General features: G+C 50.1%; 2 protein-coding genes across 2 annotated transcripts in view; one reads left to right on the plus strand and one right to left on the minus strand.

Annotated features, from left to right (window-relative positions):
- TCF7L1 (transcription factor 7 like 1) overlaps positions 1-11,439 on the plus strand; it is a 161,869-nt gene extending 150,430 nt beyond the window's left edge. Inside the window, exons 5-12 of the mRNA XM_084900233.1 lie at positions 3,969-4,101; positions 5,117-5,219; positions 5,464-5,547; positions 6,538-6,681; positions 7,813-7,972; positions 8,063-8,170; positions 8,999-9,074; positions 10,099-11,439. Coding sequence (XP_084756359.1) covers positions 3,969-4,101; positions 5,117-5,219; positions 5,464-5,547; positions 6,538-6,681; positions 7,813-7,972; positions 8,063-8,170; positions 8,999-9,074; positions 10,099-10,532 — 1,242 coding nt within the window. The 3' untranslated portion in view covers positions 10,533-11,439. The remainder of the gene's footprint in view (positions 1-3,968; positions 4,102-5,116; positions 5,220-5,463; positions 5,548-6,537; positions 6,682-7,812; positions 7,973-8,062; positions 8,171-8,998; positions 9,075-10,098) is intronic.
- Positions 1-16,562, minus strand: part of CAPG (capping actin protein, gelsolin like) — a 119,960-nt gene that overhangs the window by 40,385 nt on the left and 63,013 nt on the right. The window lies entirely within an intron of this gene.

The following is a 16,562-nucleotide window of genomic DNA, read 5'->3' on the forward strand; positions in this document are numbered from 1 at the left end:
CCCAGAACCTGGGCATGTCAATCACTGAGCCACACCGGCCCAGCCACACACGGATTTTTTTAAAAACAACTTGAGAGTAAGTTGGAGACATTGTGCCCCGTTAGCCCTGAACACTTTAGATTTATTTCCTGTGAGTGCACAGCAACCACAGCACAGTTATCAAAATCAAGAAATTGGCATTCCATATTATTACCTAACACAGTATACAATACATCCCAGCTTTGGTAAATGTCCCAGTCATTATTTGTTATAGCCACGTGGTTACTTCCTGGAGTTCAGTCCGTGACCACATGTCGAATTTCATTGTTGTGCCTCTTCAGTCTCCTTTGCTTTAGTGCGTTCCTTAGCCTCTGTCTTTCCTGACCTGACTGACACTTTCTGAGAAGGACCCTCTGTTTGGGTTTGTCTGGTGTGTCCTTGCGGTCAGGGTCAGGCTGTGTGTGTTTGGCTAGAACACTCCTGGGGAGCAGGGGTTTGAAGGCTTTGGCTTGGAGCAACTCTGGAAGCAGACGGAGTCCGTGTGCGACACCTGATCCAGGGAGGAGCGGGGTGTGCTTGCCTAGACAGAAAGATTTAGGTCCAAGGAAGCTCTGAGATGCTCTTCTGTGAGGAACTCTGGTTTTGGCTGCCTTGCTGGGTGAACACGTGTGCCTTTGCTTATGTGATTGTTTTCTTAAAGTATATTTTTATTGGCCAAGACCGGTTTGGCTCAATGGATAGAGCGTCGGCTTGGGGACTGAAGGGTCCCGGGTTCGATTCCGGTCAGGGGCATGTACTTGGTTGCGGGCATATCCCCAGTAGGGGGAGTGCAAGAGGCAGCTGATCAATGACTCTCTCTCATCGATGTTTCTAACTCTCTATCTCTCTCCCTTCCTCTCTGTACAAAATCAATAAAATATATATTTAAAAAAAAAAAAGTATATTTTTATTGATTTCATAGAGGGAGACAGAGCATCAATCTGTCAGAGAGAGAATCACCGATCAGCAGCCTCCTGCACACCCTCCACTGGGGACTGAGCCCATAACCTGGGCATGTGCCCTGACCAGGAATCTATATATATAAAAGGTTAATATGCAAAGTGTCCCCTTGGGAGCTCAACCAGGAGATTGGGCGTTCGATTGCTCGCTATGACTTGTGCTGACCACCAGGGGGTAGCGTTGAAAATGGCAGGCAACCAGTGGCGTGGTGGAGTCATTGAGGAAGCAAAGGAAGGAGGAGGCGGGAAGGTAAGGAACCTGGTTAGTCCTGATCATCGGGCAGGCCTAGGGGCCTTACCCATGCACAGGTTTCGTGCACCAGGCCTCTAGTTAAACCATAATCTCCTGGTTCATAGGTCAATAGCCATTGAGCCATGCCAGCCAGGCACTTATGTGATTGTTTTTACTGGGCTATCGGCTGCGAAGTGGAGAGGGGTGGAGTGTTCCAGCATTTCTACTCTGGGCCTGAGAAAAAGCAATACTTTTATTGGGATGGTTAGGGTTAGCCTTCCTGAGTCAGCCCCAAGGAGCCCTCTTGCTTACTAGCCCATGGACTACATCTGAAACCTTGCCTTCCTTGCTCTGAACAATGCTGCCACCTACTGGGAACCAATGATATAATGGCGTCTAAATTAAGCTACTGTACCTACATTTCCAAATGTAACTCACATTTTCCTGCCTTTACTTAACCGTGCCACTCCTGCTGAGTCCATTCAACAGCACATGGGCAGTCGAGATTTCATAATACCATTAGGTATTTTTAAGTGGATATATATGTCAAATCATCACATTGTACACTTTAAAGATATTACAATTTTATTTGTCAGTTAAACCTTAGTAACGCTGAAAAAAACCTTTTTTTAAAAAAATTATGTAGCCAAAACTGGTTTGGCTCAGTGGATAGAGCGTCTGGACTGAAAGGTCCCAGGTTCAATTCCGGTCAAGGGCATGTACCTTGGTTGCGGGCACATCCCCAGTAGGGGGTGTGCAAGAGGCAGCTGATCGATGTTTCTCTCTCATCGATGTTTCTCTCTTCCTCTCTGTAAAAAATCAATAAAATATATATATTTTAAATGATGTAAATAAAAAACATGCGCTCATGGGTGGCTCAGTTGGTTGAACGTAGTCCCATGCACTGAAGGGTTGCCTCCCGGATTGCGGGTTTGATCCCTGGTCAGGGTACATGCAGGAGAGAGCCTGTTGCTATTTCTCTCTCGCATCGCTGTTTCTCTCTCACATCGATGTTTCTCTTTATACATATAAAATTTAGAAACAAAACATGCACAGAGTCTTAATGAGTGGAGACATAACGTACCACAATGATAACAGTGACTGGGTTGGGCTGGTGTGATTGTCTTTCCTGATGCTTTATAGCATACCAGTAGTTTCAATACAGAAAGGAAAAAACAAAATCACCCATCGTTCCACCACTCAAACATAGCTACTAGGTTCCCTGGTGGTCTAGTGGTTAGGATTCGGCGCTCTCTCAAACATAGCTACTGTTTACATCTTGGTGTACTTAATATTTAGTCTTTTTTTTTTTTTTTTTCATCATGGGGTTTGTTTATTTTTATTGTAATCATTCTGTAATTATGAGCCCGCTGTGGCCAGGTGATAGGAAGTTTGTTCATGGTCAGGTACCTGCAGGGTCCAGCCAGCGCCACCTAGTGGTTGTGGTTCAGAATGGCCTGGGAGCTGGAGCCCTGGATTCCCATCCTGCTCCAGTACTCCGCTTCCATCTCTGCTTAGCCTACTGAACATGGAACACGACTGCCGTCAGCACACAGACACTGGGAGATGCACAGGCTGGAGTTTTCGTTAGGCATACCAAATGGGCATCGTATGAAAGGGGAAAGGGGCTTGTAGCATCTATGGCATGAAAAGTTCAAACTGTAAGACGGCTGTTTGGCGTTCCAGCCCTGGGGCTGCCTCCAAATCGCCATCCTTTTTACAAATCTCTTTGCCACACAAAAATCTACTTGCAAGTCTGTCACCTTATTTTAAAAATTTATCTAAAAAGCCCTACCTGGTTTTGTTCAGTGGGTAGAGCATCAGCCCGCAGACTGAAGAGTCTCCAGTTCAATTCCGGTCAAAGGCACATGCCCAGGTTGCAGGCTCGAGCCCCAGGAAGGGGTGTGCAGGAGGCAAATGATCAATGACTATCATCATTGATGTTTCTATATTTCCCTTTCTCCCTGAAATAAATATATATATTTTTTAAAATTTACCTAAAATAAAAGGTATGTCTATCCTTTCTCTCTGACTGAGATGTTTGACCAGGTTCTTGGGGAGGCCAGTAGCACAGAGGAAGGGGAGTTATGGGTCCAGTCCTGCCACTTGCCAGCTGAGTCGCCTGACCTTTCTGAGCTCGGTGTCTTCGATGGCAATGACCATCGCTGCTTGGCCAGGTTATAATAAGGCCTAGACAGTATGCCTCGCTCTGTGCTTGTATAAGGAAGATCCTATTGTTAAGTTACTGTAAGGCATTTAAAAATTAGTTCATTTTACCAATACTAGGACACATGGTTTTCCCATTTTAACATTTCTGAAATCAGGATATGTTGATATGCACGGGTTTTTTCTTTGTTAATAATTATATGAAATAATGGTACTCTGTACATTAGCTAGTGTTTGCAGTGAAACGGCGAGGTGACTAGGTCGGCAGAGTGAAGTGAGGCTGGGAGAGGTGCACCGTCCTCACACGGGGCTGTGTCTGCGCATCTGAAAGCTGCACCGGTTATGTGAGCTGAACATACGTTGCACACACGTGTGTTTGGAAGAGGGTTTGTTGGAGGGTGGGCCTGGTCCCTGCTGCTCCTGCTGGTCCCTTCCTGCCGTGTGGCCCGCTCCCTTCGCTCGAGGGCCATGTGGGACCGAATGGGACGGTGCAAGGAAAATGCCTGGCCCTTCCTCGCCTCGGGGACTGTCCGCTGATTTCCCTCTCCATCTCCTCGGCAGCTGTCCCTAGCCTTTCTCTCCGTGTCTTTCAGTCGAACAAAGTTCCTGTCGTTCAGCACCCGCACCACATGCACCCGTTGACGCCCCTCATCACCTACAGCAGCGACCACTTTCCCCCGGGCTCCCCGCCCACACACCTCTCCCCGGAGATCGACCCAAAGACAGGTGAGTCCGCGCTGCGGGGGGGCTGCACCCCGAGCAGAGCTCCGGGGGCGCGGGCGGGGCAGGCTGCTCCGCGGGCACCCCCTGGACCTGGGTCCAGACCGAGTGCTCGGCTGTCTGCAGCCGCGGCCACTGGCTTTAGCCTCTTCAGTTTCCCCACCTGCACCTTGTCTGTGCCTTCCGTGCCACAGGCTTAGCGCCGGGGTGAAAGGGAGTTAAGGGAGATGGCGCGCAGCGAGCAGGTGGTGTGTCTCCGTCTCTGTGTCTGTTACTTTAGAATCTCAGCACTTGGGAGTGGAGTGATCTGGCAGGGGGGAAAGGATCTCTCTCTCTTTTTATTTTTTTTTTTTTTTTAACTTTGAAGTCTAGCCCAGTGCCAGCTGTGCCTCCCTGAACGAGACTTCAACCCTAAACCCAATGTTTCAAATGGAGTACCCACGTCCCGCCAGGCCATCAGGCAGCAGGGCTGAACTGACTTTTTTTTTGTTTTGTTTTTTGTTGTTGTTTTGTTTTAGCTTGTTCACCAGACCTATCTATCCCAGGGAGCCACAGTCTTAATAAAATCCCCGGTTACCGTGGCTCAGAGTACTTAAGGGTCCCGCGTTAGAGAAATAGCTAGACAAGTGGCGGATAAGGAGGACGCCTGTGGACGTGGGGTCCAGAGTTCGTTTCTCCGTAGACGAGGCAGGTTTCCTAGAGAAGCAGGCAGCTGAGGACGGGGGGCACCGGGGTCTGCGGGGCCAGACTTTCTTGTCTCTGTCTTGGCCACTAGCCCCTGTCCCGGCAGCTGGGGGTTCATCCTGCCCACAGGAAGGGTATCCACGTAGCCGGAGAGGCTGCTCTAGTCCTGCCTCCATGAATGTCCGTGGCCAGCGGGCCCGTGGGGCTGGGAGGTGACAGAGGGCAGGGATTCGAGAGAAAGAGGCTGCCAAGCTCCAGAACCCGTGGGGACCCGGGGTTTTTCCAGGTGGCCCAGTAGGGCCAGGGAACCGTCTGACACCTCTCTCTTTGGAAGCAGGAATCCCCCGGCCGCCTCACCCGTCGGAGCTGTCTCCGTATTACCCGCTGTCTCCCGGAGCCGTCGGACAAATCCCCCACCCCCTCGGCTGGCTCGTCCCACAGTAAGGAACCTGGAGCCCCTCTTACCCCGTCCCATCCTTAGGCTGAGCTCTGCTCTGCATCTCCAGCTGCCCCACCCACGGGGGCCCCTCTCACCAAAGCCCCGAGCTCAGACTCCCTCCCCCAGCTTCCTCCCAGGCCTTTCTCCTACTTCCTGCCCTTTCTTCCTCATCCTTCCTTCCCACCCTGAGTGTCCCTGCGTTAGCCAGTATGCTGACCAGGTTTCCTTGCTCCTGGCCCCTGCAGGCAAGGACAGCCGATGTACTCCCTTCCTCCTGGTGGCTTCCGGCACCCCTACCCTGCCCTCGCCATGAACGCCTCCATGTCCAGGTGAGTCCGGGGCGGGCTGTGAGCCCCAGTGGCCGCGCGGGGAATGGCCGTCTGCGCGTGTCCTTGCCATTTCCACCCACGAAGCAGCTTTCTTTTGGCAGCAACCGAGGCGGCCCGGGCCCACTTTTCTCCCACCTCCCCAATGAGGCCCCGCCCCGTGGGGAGAAGGACCCCCACACCCACAGGTCCCCTCTTCCAAGCTCTGCCACTCAGCCCCCTGGTCCCGCCCTCCCGCACACCGGGCTTTGTGGTGTTTTTTTTGTTTTTCTACTCCAGTTCCTGGTGTGTCTGGTCCGGACACACTCAGAACGCTGCTGAGGGGTTTCAGAGTTTTCCCAGATTGGGTCTGGCCGGCTTTACTTTCTTGCATTGCCTGCCTTGCCTTTGAGTCTGAAAGCTCTGTGAGCCCACTTCTGGTGAAAACCCTTCATCAGCCTGAATCATGGGGACGATTGTGTAACCCACTTCTTATTGAAGTAGAACAAGCGTAATACCCGTGTTTCCCCGAAAATAAGACCTAGCACATGGAAAGATAAGGCATCCCCTGAAAATAAGACCTAGCACAACTTTGGGAGAAAAAAAAAAATATAAGACACTGTCTTATTTTCGGGGAAACAGGGTAGTACACGCATCGTAGGTATACAACTCAGTTCACACTGACGCCAGAGGTGGAGGAAGGTCGGTTTCCCCTCAGGGATGCCAGGGGAGGGCAGAGGGAAAGGAGAGCTATGTGCAGGGCCAGCTCGGCCTGACCGGGGTACCCACAGTGACAAAGGAAATGCAACCCACATACGCCCGTATTTTCCCGTCGTACACCCTGGTTTTCCTCCTCCCCACCTCCACACGGGAAATAGGAACCCTGTGCTTTTGTAGGGGGTGGCCACCGCAGAGGTGCTGACCTGCCTCTGCCTGAGGGCAGGGCCAGCCACACCCACTGCGGACAAGCCCCCGGCCTGAATCCCTCTTTCGTCCTCTCCACCTGCTCCACAGCCTGGTTTCCAGCCGGTTCTCCCCGCACATGGTGGCTCCGGCCCATCCTGGTCTGCCCACCTCAGGGATTCCCCACCCCGCCATCGTCTCCCCCATCGTCAAGCAGGAGCCGGCGCCCCCCAGCCTGAGCCCAGCCGTGAGCGCGTGAGTCACAGCGGCCGAGGCCGGTCGCCAGCCTCTGAGCTGCACATGAATTTCTTTCTCCCTCCTGGTGGCACGGAGCGGGCAGCCCAGTGGCCTCCCCAGCCCAGTCCCCTCCCCCGGAGACTGTTCCCTTTGGCTCTGAGACACTCCGCATCCTTCCTCACTAAACAAGGTTTTACAGCCCGACCGGGCGTGGCTCAGAGGATGAGCGTCGACCTATGAACCAGGAGGTCATGGTTCGATGCCCGGTCAGGGCCCAGGCCCAGGCTGCAGGCTGGATCCCCAGTAGGGGGCGTGCAGGAAGCAGCAGCAGATCAGTGATTTTTTTAGATCATTCATGTTTCTATCTCTCCCTCTTCCTTCCTCTCTGAAGTAAATAAAAATATATTTTTTAAAAAAGTAAATAAAGATTTTACAGTTCTGGCCAGTTGCAAAGCATTAGCCCTCGGCCCAAAGGGTCCCAGGTTCAATGCCAGCCCTAGTCCAGGCATGTGCAGGAGGCAACTAGTTGATCTCTCTCTCTCTCTCTTTCTCCCTCCCTCCCTCCCTCCCTCCCTCCCTCCCTCCCTCCCCTTCTTGTCCCTCCCTTCCACTCTCCAAAGACCAATGGAAAAAATGTCCTCGGGTGAGGATAAAAAATAAATAAGTTTTACAGTCAGGAATTAGAGGCTGCAAGACGATCGGAAAAAGCCTTTAGCTTCCCTTCCCTGATAACGCCCGTGAAAACGTGAGGCCCAGAAAGGAGGCTTTTCTCAGGTCACAGGGCTGTGACAGCGCCGAGACCCGTGCCAGGGCTGTGAAGGGCAGGATGCCAGTCAGTGCCTCGCGGCCCAGGAGAGCCCACCCTGTTTCTGCCCAGGGTGCCCAGCCCCTTCATCTACCACCTGCAGCCAGTACAGCCCAGCCCCCCGCTCCTCCATCAGGGGATTCTCCTCCATCGGGTGTGGCCTGGGTGATCCAGAGGGTTGGGTTGGATCACCTAGTGGGAGGGGACCAGGTGCTGAGAGCAGCCCCGGCCGCTGGGATGCTCATTGAGCAGCTCCCCTCCCCAGAGCAGTGGCTCATAGTGCCAGCGGGAGGCCGGGGGTGGGGAGCGGGATGCCGGCTGACTCCTGCGCACCCACTCCCCAGGAAATCGCCGGTCACGGTGAAGAAGGAGGAAGAGAAGAAGCCCCACGTGAAGAAGCCTCTCAACGCCTTCATGTTATACATGAAGGAGATGCGGGCCAAGGTGGTGGCCGAGTGCACCCTGAAGGAGAGTGCCGCCATCAATCAGATCCTGGGGAGAAAGGTGAGACGGCCGCCCGCCAGGCTGTGGCCGCGTCCCCGCGGCCCGAGCTCCATCTCTGACCCTCTCTGACCCTCTCCCTCCCTCCCGCAGTGGCACAACCTGTCCCGGGAAGAGCAGGCCAAGTACTACGAGCTGGCCCGGAAGGAGCGGCAGCTGCACTCGCAGCTCTACCCGACCTGGTCGGCCCGGGACAACTACGTAAGGCCCGAGCAGCACGGCTCTGGAGGGGGAGGGGAGTCAGCGACGCGGGCGGGACTCCTGGGGCCAGAGGTGCCTGGATTTCTCTAGAAATAAGAGAGGCGGGTCCACAAGGACACGGTTCTGGTGCCCTGACAGCAGACTTAAACCTGGGCCCCTCCCGCTGGATGGGACTCGGCCTTCGACTCGATACTTCAGGGCTGGCGCTGGCGGCGGAATGTGTAAGGTGACCAGGTGTCCTGCTTTTGGCAGGACAGTCCCGATTTTCAATAATTTGTCCTACATCCCGAGGCGTTTTTTTAAAAAAGTCCCGATTTTCTTTCCAAGAATTGGGACTTTTTTAAAACGCCACGGGACGCGGGACAAATTGTTGAAAATCGGGACGTCTGGTCACCTGAGGAATGTGGCCAGGGGTTCCTGGCCTGGGGCGGAGTGGCCAGCTTGTGACCTCAGCCAGCACGACTACGTCCCTGAAACTAGGCAGGTTTTGATGTGTATGTTTTTTGCTTTCTTCTGCTCAGAGGGTTCGTAGCTGGATTAGATTTTTTTCAATGGGACCTAGGACCCCTCCAGAAGGTCGAGAACACTGCTCTAGGGAGAGAAACAGAAAGACAAGCCTGAAGTGCAGCAATGGGGCGGGGCCTTTCCAAAGATGCCCCCCCCCCCCCCCCCCCAGCTGGAGGGCAGGAATCGGTGGGGCGGGCACTCAGGACAACACACTTCTGAGACTTCGGGGGCGGGGGTGAGTGGCCCCCCTTCTTATCCGGGCCCCCCCCTGAAAAGCCAGGTGTTCTCTCTGTGGCCTCTTCCTTCGGCCGTGTTTTCTAGGGTAAGAAAAAGAAGAGGAAGAGAGAAAAGCAGCTGTCGCAGACACAGTCCCAGCAGCAAGTCCACGAGGCAGAGGGTGAGTCTCAGGGAGCCGCTGCCGCCTAGCTTTGCCTCCCGCCGCCCCCGCTGCCCCGCCTGCGCATGGCACTGCCCGGGGGACACGGCGGGCGGCCGTGCTGGGGAGAGCTGCCTGCCCCGGCCCGCCTCCTGTGCTCCGCGGGCATTGCCACTGTCCTCGTGTGAGACGTGGCCGGCGCAGAGCCGGCGGAGTTCAGGGAGTGGATCCCAGCACACTCTCCCTTTGAACCCTGGGCGCTTTGGAATGCGCTGCAGTTGCGTCTTATTGGAGGGTTGGGTCCTGAAGTCAGTGCGTGAGATAAAAACGGAATGCGGTGGAAATCCCCTCCGAAAGGAGGAGAATAGGGGCTTTCCGTGGACCCAGCAGAATCAGCTTTGCTGCCAGAGTCTGGTTGGTCGAACACCAGCAGAAATAGTTGGCTCAAGTTCAGGGGCCACCTTGTGCCCAAAAAATGTGTGCACCAGAATCACACCTGGCCCTGATGTTCACACTGTGACAGGCACTTAGTCACGCCTCTCATCTCATGCTCACTACAGGATGGGTATAAAAAGCCACCACCATCTAAGTGCCCCTCCCTCCTTCCCTCCCTCCCTCCCTCCCTTCCTTCCATTCATCTACATATGAGCACACATACATAAATTATGCATATGCTGCAAAAACCCACTGCATGCCACGCTGCTTAGCAGGTGGCACAGTACTGCCGATAGCACCATAAACTAAAGATCCTCCCCCAAGCGATGAGCTGTGGGCAGGAAAGACAATGGTGCGGTAGATGGAGCTGTCTTCCCTCCCGTAAGACCCTGAACTGGTGGTGGTCACTGGCGTTGCCTCTTCTCTCTGTTCTCGGTGTCCCTGAATGCAGCTCCCTCCTCTTAAAGCTTTGGATGCGGTCCAGGTCCTCGGTTCCCTCCCAGGAGGGATTCCCGTGTTTCCAGAGATGCTGTGCACAGCCAGGCCTCTTCTGCAGCCTCTGCCTCGCCAGAGCTACTGGCTGCTCATTTCTCCCTGTGTTCCTCCCCAGGTGCTCTGGCCTCCAAAAGCAAGAAGCCGTGTGTGCAGTACCTGCCCCCCGAGAAGCCCTGTGACAGCCCTGCCTCTTCCCACGGCAGCATGCTCGACTCCCCGGCCACCCCCTCCGCAGCCCTGGCCTCCCCGGCCGCCCCTGCTGCCACCCACTCGGAGCAAGCCCAGCCCCTCTCCCTCACCACCAAGCCGGAAGCCCGGGCCCAGCTGGCTCTTCACTCGGCTGCCTTCCTGTCAGCGAAGGCTGCGGCCACGTCCCCGGGCCAGATGGGCAGCCAGCCCCCGCTCCTCTCCCGGCCTCTGCCCCTCGGGTCCGTGCCCACGGCTCTGCTGACTTCCCCCCCTTCCTTCCCGGCCACGCTCCATGCGCACCAGGCCCTCCCCGTGCTCCAGGCCCAGCCCCTCTCCTTGGTCACCAAGTCTGCCCACTAAGCTGCCCTGTGACCTACGCGGGCTGTCAAGTGACACATCAAGTAGTAACGATTCAGAAGAGGAAGGAAAAAATAAAATAAAAGGAAACTTTATTGGTCAATATTTGACCACCCTGGACTGTTCTGTAAAGTGACTGGTAAACAGCAGCACTTTACATTTTGTAGATGTAACCAGTAGCTGACCTTAAGGCTTTTTTAAAAAACAAACAAAACCCACAAAAAAAAAACAAAAAAAAAAACCTTTGAAAGAAAGAACTGAAAAGTAGTGTGTCATTCTTCCCGTACGTGCAGTGGTGGATGGACCTGGGCAAAGGCCCTCCTCTCTCTACCTCTGAGATGCGCCTCCCCCCTCCTCTCACCTCCCTCTGGGCCCAGCCCGCACGGCGCTGCGTGGCCACCATTGCTTCCTCGTCTAGATCCCATTCCTGGGCGTTTCTTTGGATCTCGCCCCAGTTCTTTGCTCAGCTCCCTGGGTTCCCGTCCTTTCGTCCTCCGCCCGGGGTAAGGCTGTCACCCTGTGAGAAGACACTGCCTGGTTTGTCTCCACCGGCACCCCTTCCCCCACGGGCCCCACCCTCCAGCCTCCAGCCTTCGAGGGGAACGGTCTCCTCCGAAATGGTTCTTCCCTGCACACAAAGGGACTCAAGGTGCCTGCCACTTCCTTAGGGACGATGTCCGTGCTCCGCCCTTTACCAGTCGAGATCTCCCCTCACGGTCCCAGAGCCGCAGACGGGACCTGCTCCGAGGCTCGGTCCAGCCGTCTGCCAAAGTTCTGAACACCCTCCCTCCCCGTCACCTCACATGCTTCTGTGTGTATTTCTTTTTGTTTTTATGGGGTTTTTGGAGCAATTTGAACTCCCAATAAGCTGTTTATTTTCACAAAAGAAAATAAAATTGCAGTTGCAAGACCTTTTGGGTGTCAATCCTTTTGTTGAATCCAGTCCCCTTCTTCACACCAAGCCCTGTGCTAGTTTTTCGGACACGCTAAGGGGATGAGCGCTTTGGAGAGGGATGTAAAGGACACAATCAGACACATCCAGCCCAGCCTCGAATGTACATTCAACCAGTCAGTATCACTAACTGGTCCAAAGGAAGGAACCCTCCCTTCCCTTTGCCTTTTAACTGCCAAGACATGAGAGGCATCTTTTGTCTGCTTTGCATGGTACCTAGCCCTGCAATTAATTTTTCTGTAACAGCTTTATTGAGATATTCAGGACCCAGTGCACCAAAATTGTCCCCAACATTTGTATCACCTCAAAAAACACACAGAACCCATCCATACCCTGTGTACTTCACCCTCTGTTTCCTGCAGCCCCAAACAACCACTGATCTACTTCTTGTCACTGGATTTGGCTAATACAGACATTTCATTAAGTAGAATAATATAATAGGTGGTTCTCACTGAGTCAGAATATTTCATGTTCACCCATTTTGTGTAGTATGTATCAGTACTTCATTTTTTAATTTTTTAAAATATATTTTATTGATTTTATTTATTTATTTATTTTTATAGAGGAAGGGACAGGGATAGAGAGTTAGAAATGTCAATGAGAGAGAAACATTGATTCAGCTGCCTCCTGCACACCCCCTACTGGGGATATGCCTGCAACCAAGGTACATGCCCTTGACCGGAATCGAACCTGAGACCTTCCAGTCTGCAGGCCAACACTCTTATCTACTGAGCCAAACTGGTTTTGGCAGTACTTCATTTTTTTAAATTATGGTAGTTATATGTAACAAAATTTGCCATTTTAAGTATATAGTTCAGGAGCATTAATTATACTGAAAATGTGCAACCATCACCATAAACACTGAAACTTTTTATCACCCCAACTCATTCTTCCTCCCCCCAGCCCCTGGTACCTCTAATATACTTTCTGTTTCATGAATCTGCCTACTCTGAATATTTCATATAATTGGAATAAAAACATTTGTCCTTTTGTGCCTGTTTTATATAACTTGGCATAATGTTTTCAAAGTTCACCCATATTTCTGCATGAATCAGAATTTCTTTTTATTTTGAGCCTTGGTAAAATAATTTAGTCTTCCTTCTCCTTTTTATGAGTACTTGCCAGGTTTTTTTACTCTTCTTGGATATATAGCTTTTTTAAAAATTGTGATAAAACACACATAAAATTCACTATTTTAACTTTTTAAGTGGACAATTTAATGGTATTAAGTATTATACATTTATAACACCATGAAACCATAATCTCTATTGACTTCCAGAACTATTTCATCTCGCAAACAGCAACTCTGTACCCACTACGTAGTAACTCCCCACTCCCTTCTCCCCCCCGGCCCCGCCAGATCTCAAGAACTTTTAGGCTACATTTTAAATTATAGATTTGCCTATTCTAGGTACAGCACAGAGTTGAAGCAAGATAAGGACTTAGAATTACCAGTTTAATAAATAGATTCATATAATATTTGTCCTTTTGTGTCTGGCTTATTTCACCTAAATAGTAATGCATATTTTGCAACATACCATGGATTCTCTTGTGGATCACCTATGCTGTAGCCAAGAACAACTATTCACAAATGAAAAATACTTCTTTTAGGAGCTTCCATCGGGTCTGGAGGAGGGCGGCCACGGGCAATATCCTGTGTTGCAGAAAAAACTACAAGAACACGGTGAGGTGAGAGGCGTATGGAGAAAGATGCCGAGGAAGCACAGCATGTATACTCGGGAGAAACTCGCATGCGTCAGCACACCAGAAGACATGAAAAACAAGTGTTTGCGTAGCATTGTTTACAAGAGCAAAATCAAAACAAACCAGCCCGGCCAATGTGGCTCAGTGGTTGAGCATTGACTTATGAACCAGAAGGTCCAAGTTCTGTTCCAGTCAGGGCGCATACTCAAGTTGTGGCTCTATCCCCAGTTAGGGGTGTGCAGGAGGCAGCCAGATCAAAGATTCTTACTGATGTTTGTATCGCTCCCTTTTTCTCTGAAATCAACAAGCATATATTTTAAAAATAAAGTTAGATTACATGGAGGCCAGTTGAAATGTTCTATTTTGATCTCCCATATCCCAACCTAAATATCCATCCACTCAACATTCTGCCCTACCCTAGGCCACAAGGTCAACCCCTGTTCAACCCAAAGTCAACTGCTCTCCTGTCCCCTAGATCCCAGCCCTTCAACTCTTGTACCTTGTTCTGCCAGTCATATCTGTCTTGTTTTTTTGTTTTTAAATATATTTTATTGATTTTTCACAGAGAGGAAAGGAGAGGGATAGAGAGCTAAAAACATCGATGAGAGAGCTACATCGACCAGTTGCCCCATACACCAAGGGGTTGCAGGTTTAATTCCCAGTCAGGGCATATAACCTAGGTTTCAGATGTCTCTCTCTCTCTCTCTCTTTCCCTCCCTCTCTCTCTTCCTCCTTCCCTTCCAGTCTCTCTAAAATTAATAAAAACATATCTTTGGGTGAGAATTTTTTTTTTTAATTTCCACCTAGGATTATATCTTTTTCCTATTTAAACCTCTTTGATGGCTTCTCATTACTATTAAGATAAAATGTACAACCTGGGCATGGCTCACAATCTGTAGGATTTGGACCCTTCTTTCCTTTCTGCCTAGTAATGTGGACATATGATGAGGCTTAATAATTTGCCTTTCCTCTCAAACCTCAGAGGGAAAATAGGGGAGGGTGGGGGTAAGAGGGAGAGATCAACCAAAGGACTTGTGTGCATGCATATGGGCCTAGCCATTGGCCATGGACAACAGAGGGATGGGGGCATATGTGGGGAGGGGATGAAAACAATTATGTGATACCATAATCAATAAAATTAAAAAAATAATAATTTGCCTTTCCTTTCCCTGAACATACCCCTACTAAACAACTATTCTTTAATATTAGCCCAATATATATATATAGGAGCTGGAGAGAATTTTCTTTTAGATACAAATTCATTTGCCAATTCCCTTTCTTGCCAAAGCAGAGTCAGGGTTCTGAAATAATTCAGTAACAGATTTTTGCTTCTCTCTGATCCTCATTCTCTCCTCAGTAATGAGGATGTATATAAGAGAAATTTTCCTACAACAGAGAAATGTTGAGAAGCACTATTACAGTGTTTTTTGTTTTGTGTTGTGTTTTTTTAAAAATATATTTTATTGATTTTGTACAGAGAGGAAGGGATAGATAGAGAGTTAGAAACATCAATGAGAGAGAGTCATCGATCAGCTGCCTCTTGCACACCCCCCACTGGGGATCTGCCCGCAACCAAGGCACATGCCTTTGACCTGGATCAAACCCGGGACCCTTCAGTCCCCAAGCCGACATTCCATCCATTGAGCCAAACCGGTCCCAGCTACAATATTAAGGTGTTTTTAAACAACAAACTATACTTATGCCATGTACAGAATTTCAATGAACTAAAACTTCATGCAATGTAACCCAAATATTGTACTCGGCAGACTACAGAGGAGCGTTATTGCCCTGGCAGCAGCAGTCCCTTCCGGTGGGGTTATACTGCAGTCTGAGTTAACTAGCATATTTTCTGATGCACTTTTGTGTCCCATAAAGATTTATGTTCTGGACAGCTCCCAGGTCATTGACTCTTTAACCGGACTCTCCCCTGCCATTCCTTTTGTTGTTAGCTGACAGTCCTATCCTCATCTTTAGATTTACACAAAACACCAGCTTCTCACCAGTCCGCAGGCCTCGGCACACGCTGTACACTCAGCCTCCTCCTCCCTCTACCTCACCTGGAAAACACCCGCACACTTTGGTCCTCAACTCAAAGGTCTTTCTCGACAGAGTTCGGTTTCTGTACTTTATTTCTTTGAGCACACACTCATTTGTGTAAGTATCTGATTAATATTCGTGAGACCTCTAGATTTCATGTTCCATTAAGTTGGGGTCTGTCATTTTTTTTAAAATCACTGCCTGTCTACAAAGCACCTAGCCTAGCCAATGTGCATAAAATGATTTCAAGCAAGTAATGTATAAACGTAACAGTTATTATAAATAGTGGGGTACAACACTACCCAATGATTATAATTTGGGAGAAAATGAATATGCATAGAAAAAAGACCAAGAAATTACATTTAAGAAGGGGAAAATAAGTACATTTGTATTTATGTGTTTTTTTAAAAATACATTTTTTATTTATTTATTTTTACAGAGAGGAAGGAAGAGGGATAGAGTTGGAAATACTGAAACAATGATCAGTTGCCTCCGCACGCCCCTTACTGGGGATCACTCCCGAAACCAAGGTACATGCCCTTGACCTGAAGGGAACAGGTAACCCTTCAGTCTGCAGGCGGACGTTCTATCCACTGAGGGAAACCAGCTAGGGCTGTATTTACGTTTTTTTAAAAACACACACACAAGCCCCAACCGGTTTGGCTCAGTGGATAGAGCTTTGGCCAGGCCTGCAGGGAAGGGCAGTTGGGGGGGATCAGGTCATAGCAATCAACAGCATGTACCCTGGTTGCGGGCACATCCCCAGTAGGTAGTGTGCAGGAGGCAGCTGACTGACATTTCTCTCTCGATGTTTCTAGCTCTCTAGCCCTCTTCCTTCCTCTCTGTAAAAAAAAAAAAAAAAAAAAAAAAATCAATAAAATATATTTTTAAAAAAAAGACGAGATACAACTTTCAAAAAAATAACAAAACACACACACAAAATGGAAACAATAAACTAATTTAAGTGGTACCCTGTGGAGGGGTAGTTTTCTAACGTATGCTATTTTTTGAAATCCCATTTTGATTTTTTTTATGTCATTAGAATGTATTACCTAATCAAAAAAATGTTAAATGTTTGCAAGACACAAAACAAAACAAAACGTAGTGAAATCTCGGGATTGTGGGGGCAAAGATTTTGCTTTCTACTTCTACACGATCGCTACATTTTCTACAGTTTACACGAATAGCTTTCGTGGTCAGGAAAAGGATGCACTTTAGGAAAGGCCTCTGGCGACCTGAGGGCAGTTTCCTGGTGCGGGGACCAAGGGGAGCTGGGAGGCCCAGGTGACGGGATGGCTCTGCTTGGGTGGGAGAAAGGGAGACGTTACCAAGGCGACGGG

Source organism: Pipistrellus hanaki (genome assembly GCF_964339955.1).
Source record: "Pipistrellus hanaki genome assembly, chromosome: 12".
Taxonomy (NCBI): domain Eukaryota; kingdom Metazoa; phylum Chordata; class Mammalia; order Chiroptera; family Vespertilionidae; genus Pipistrellus; species Pipistrellus hanaki.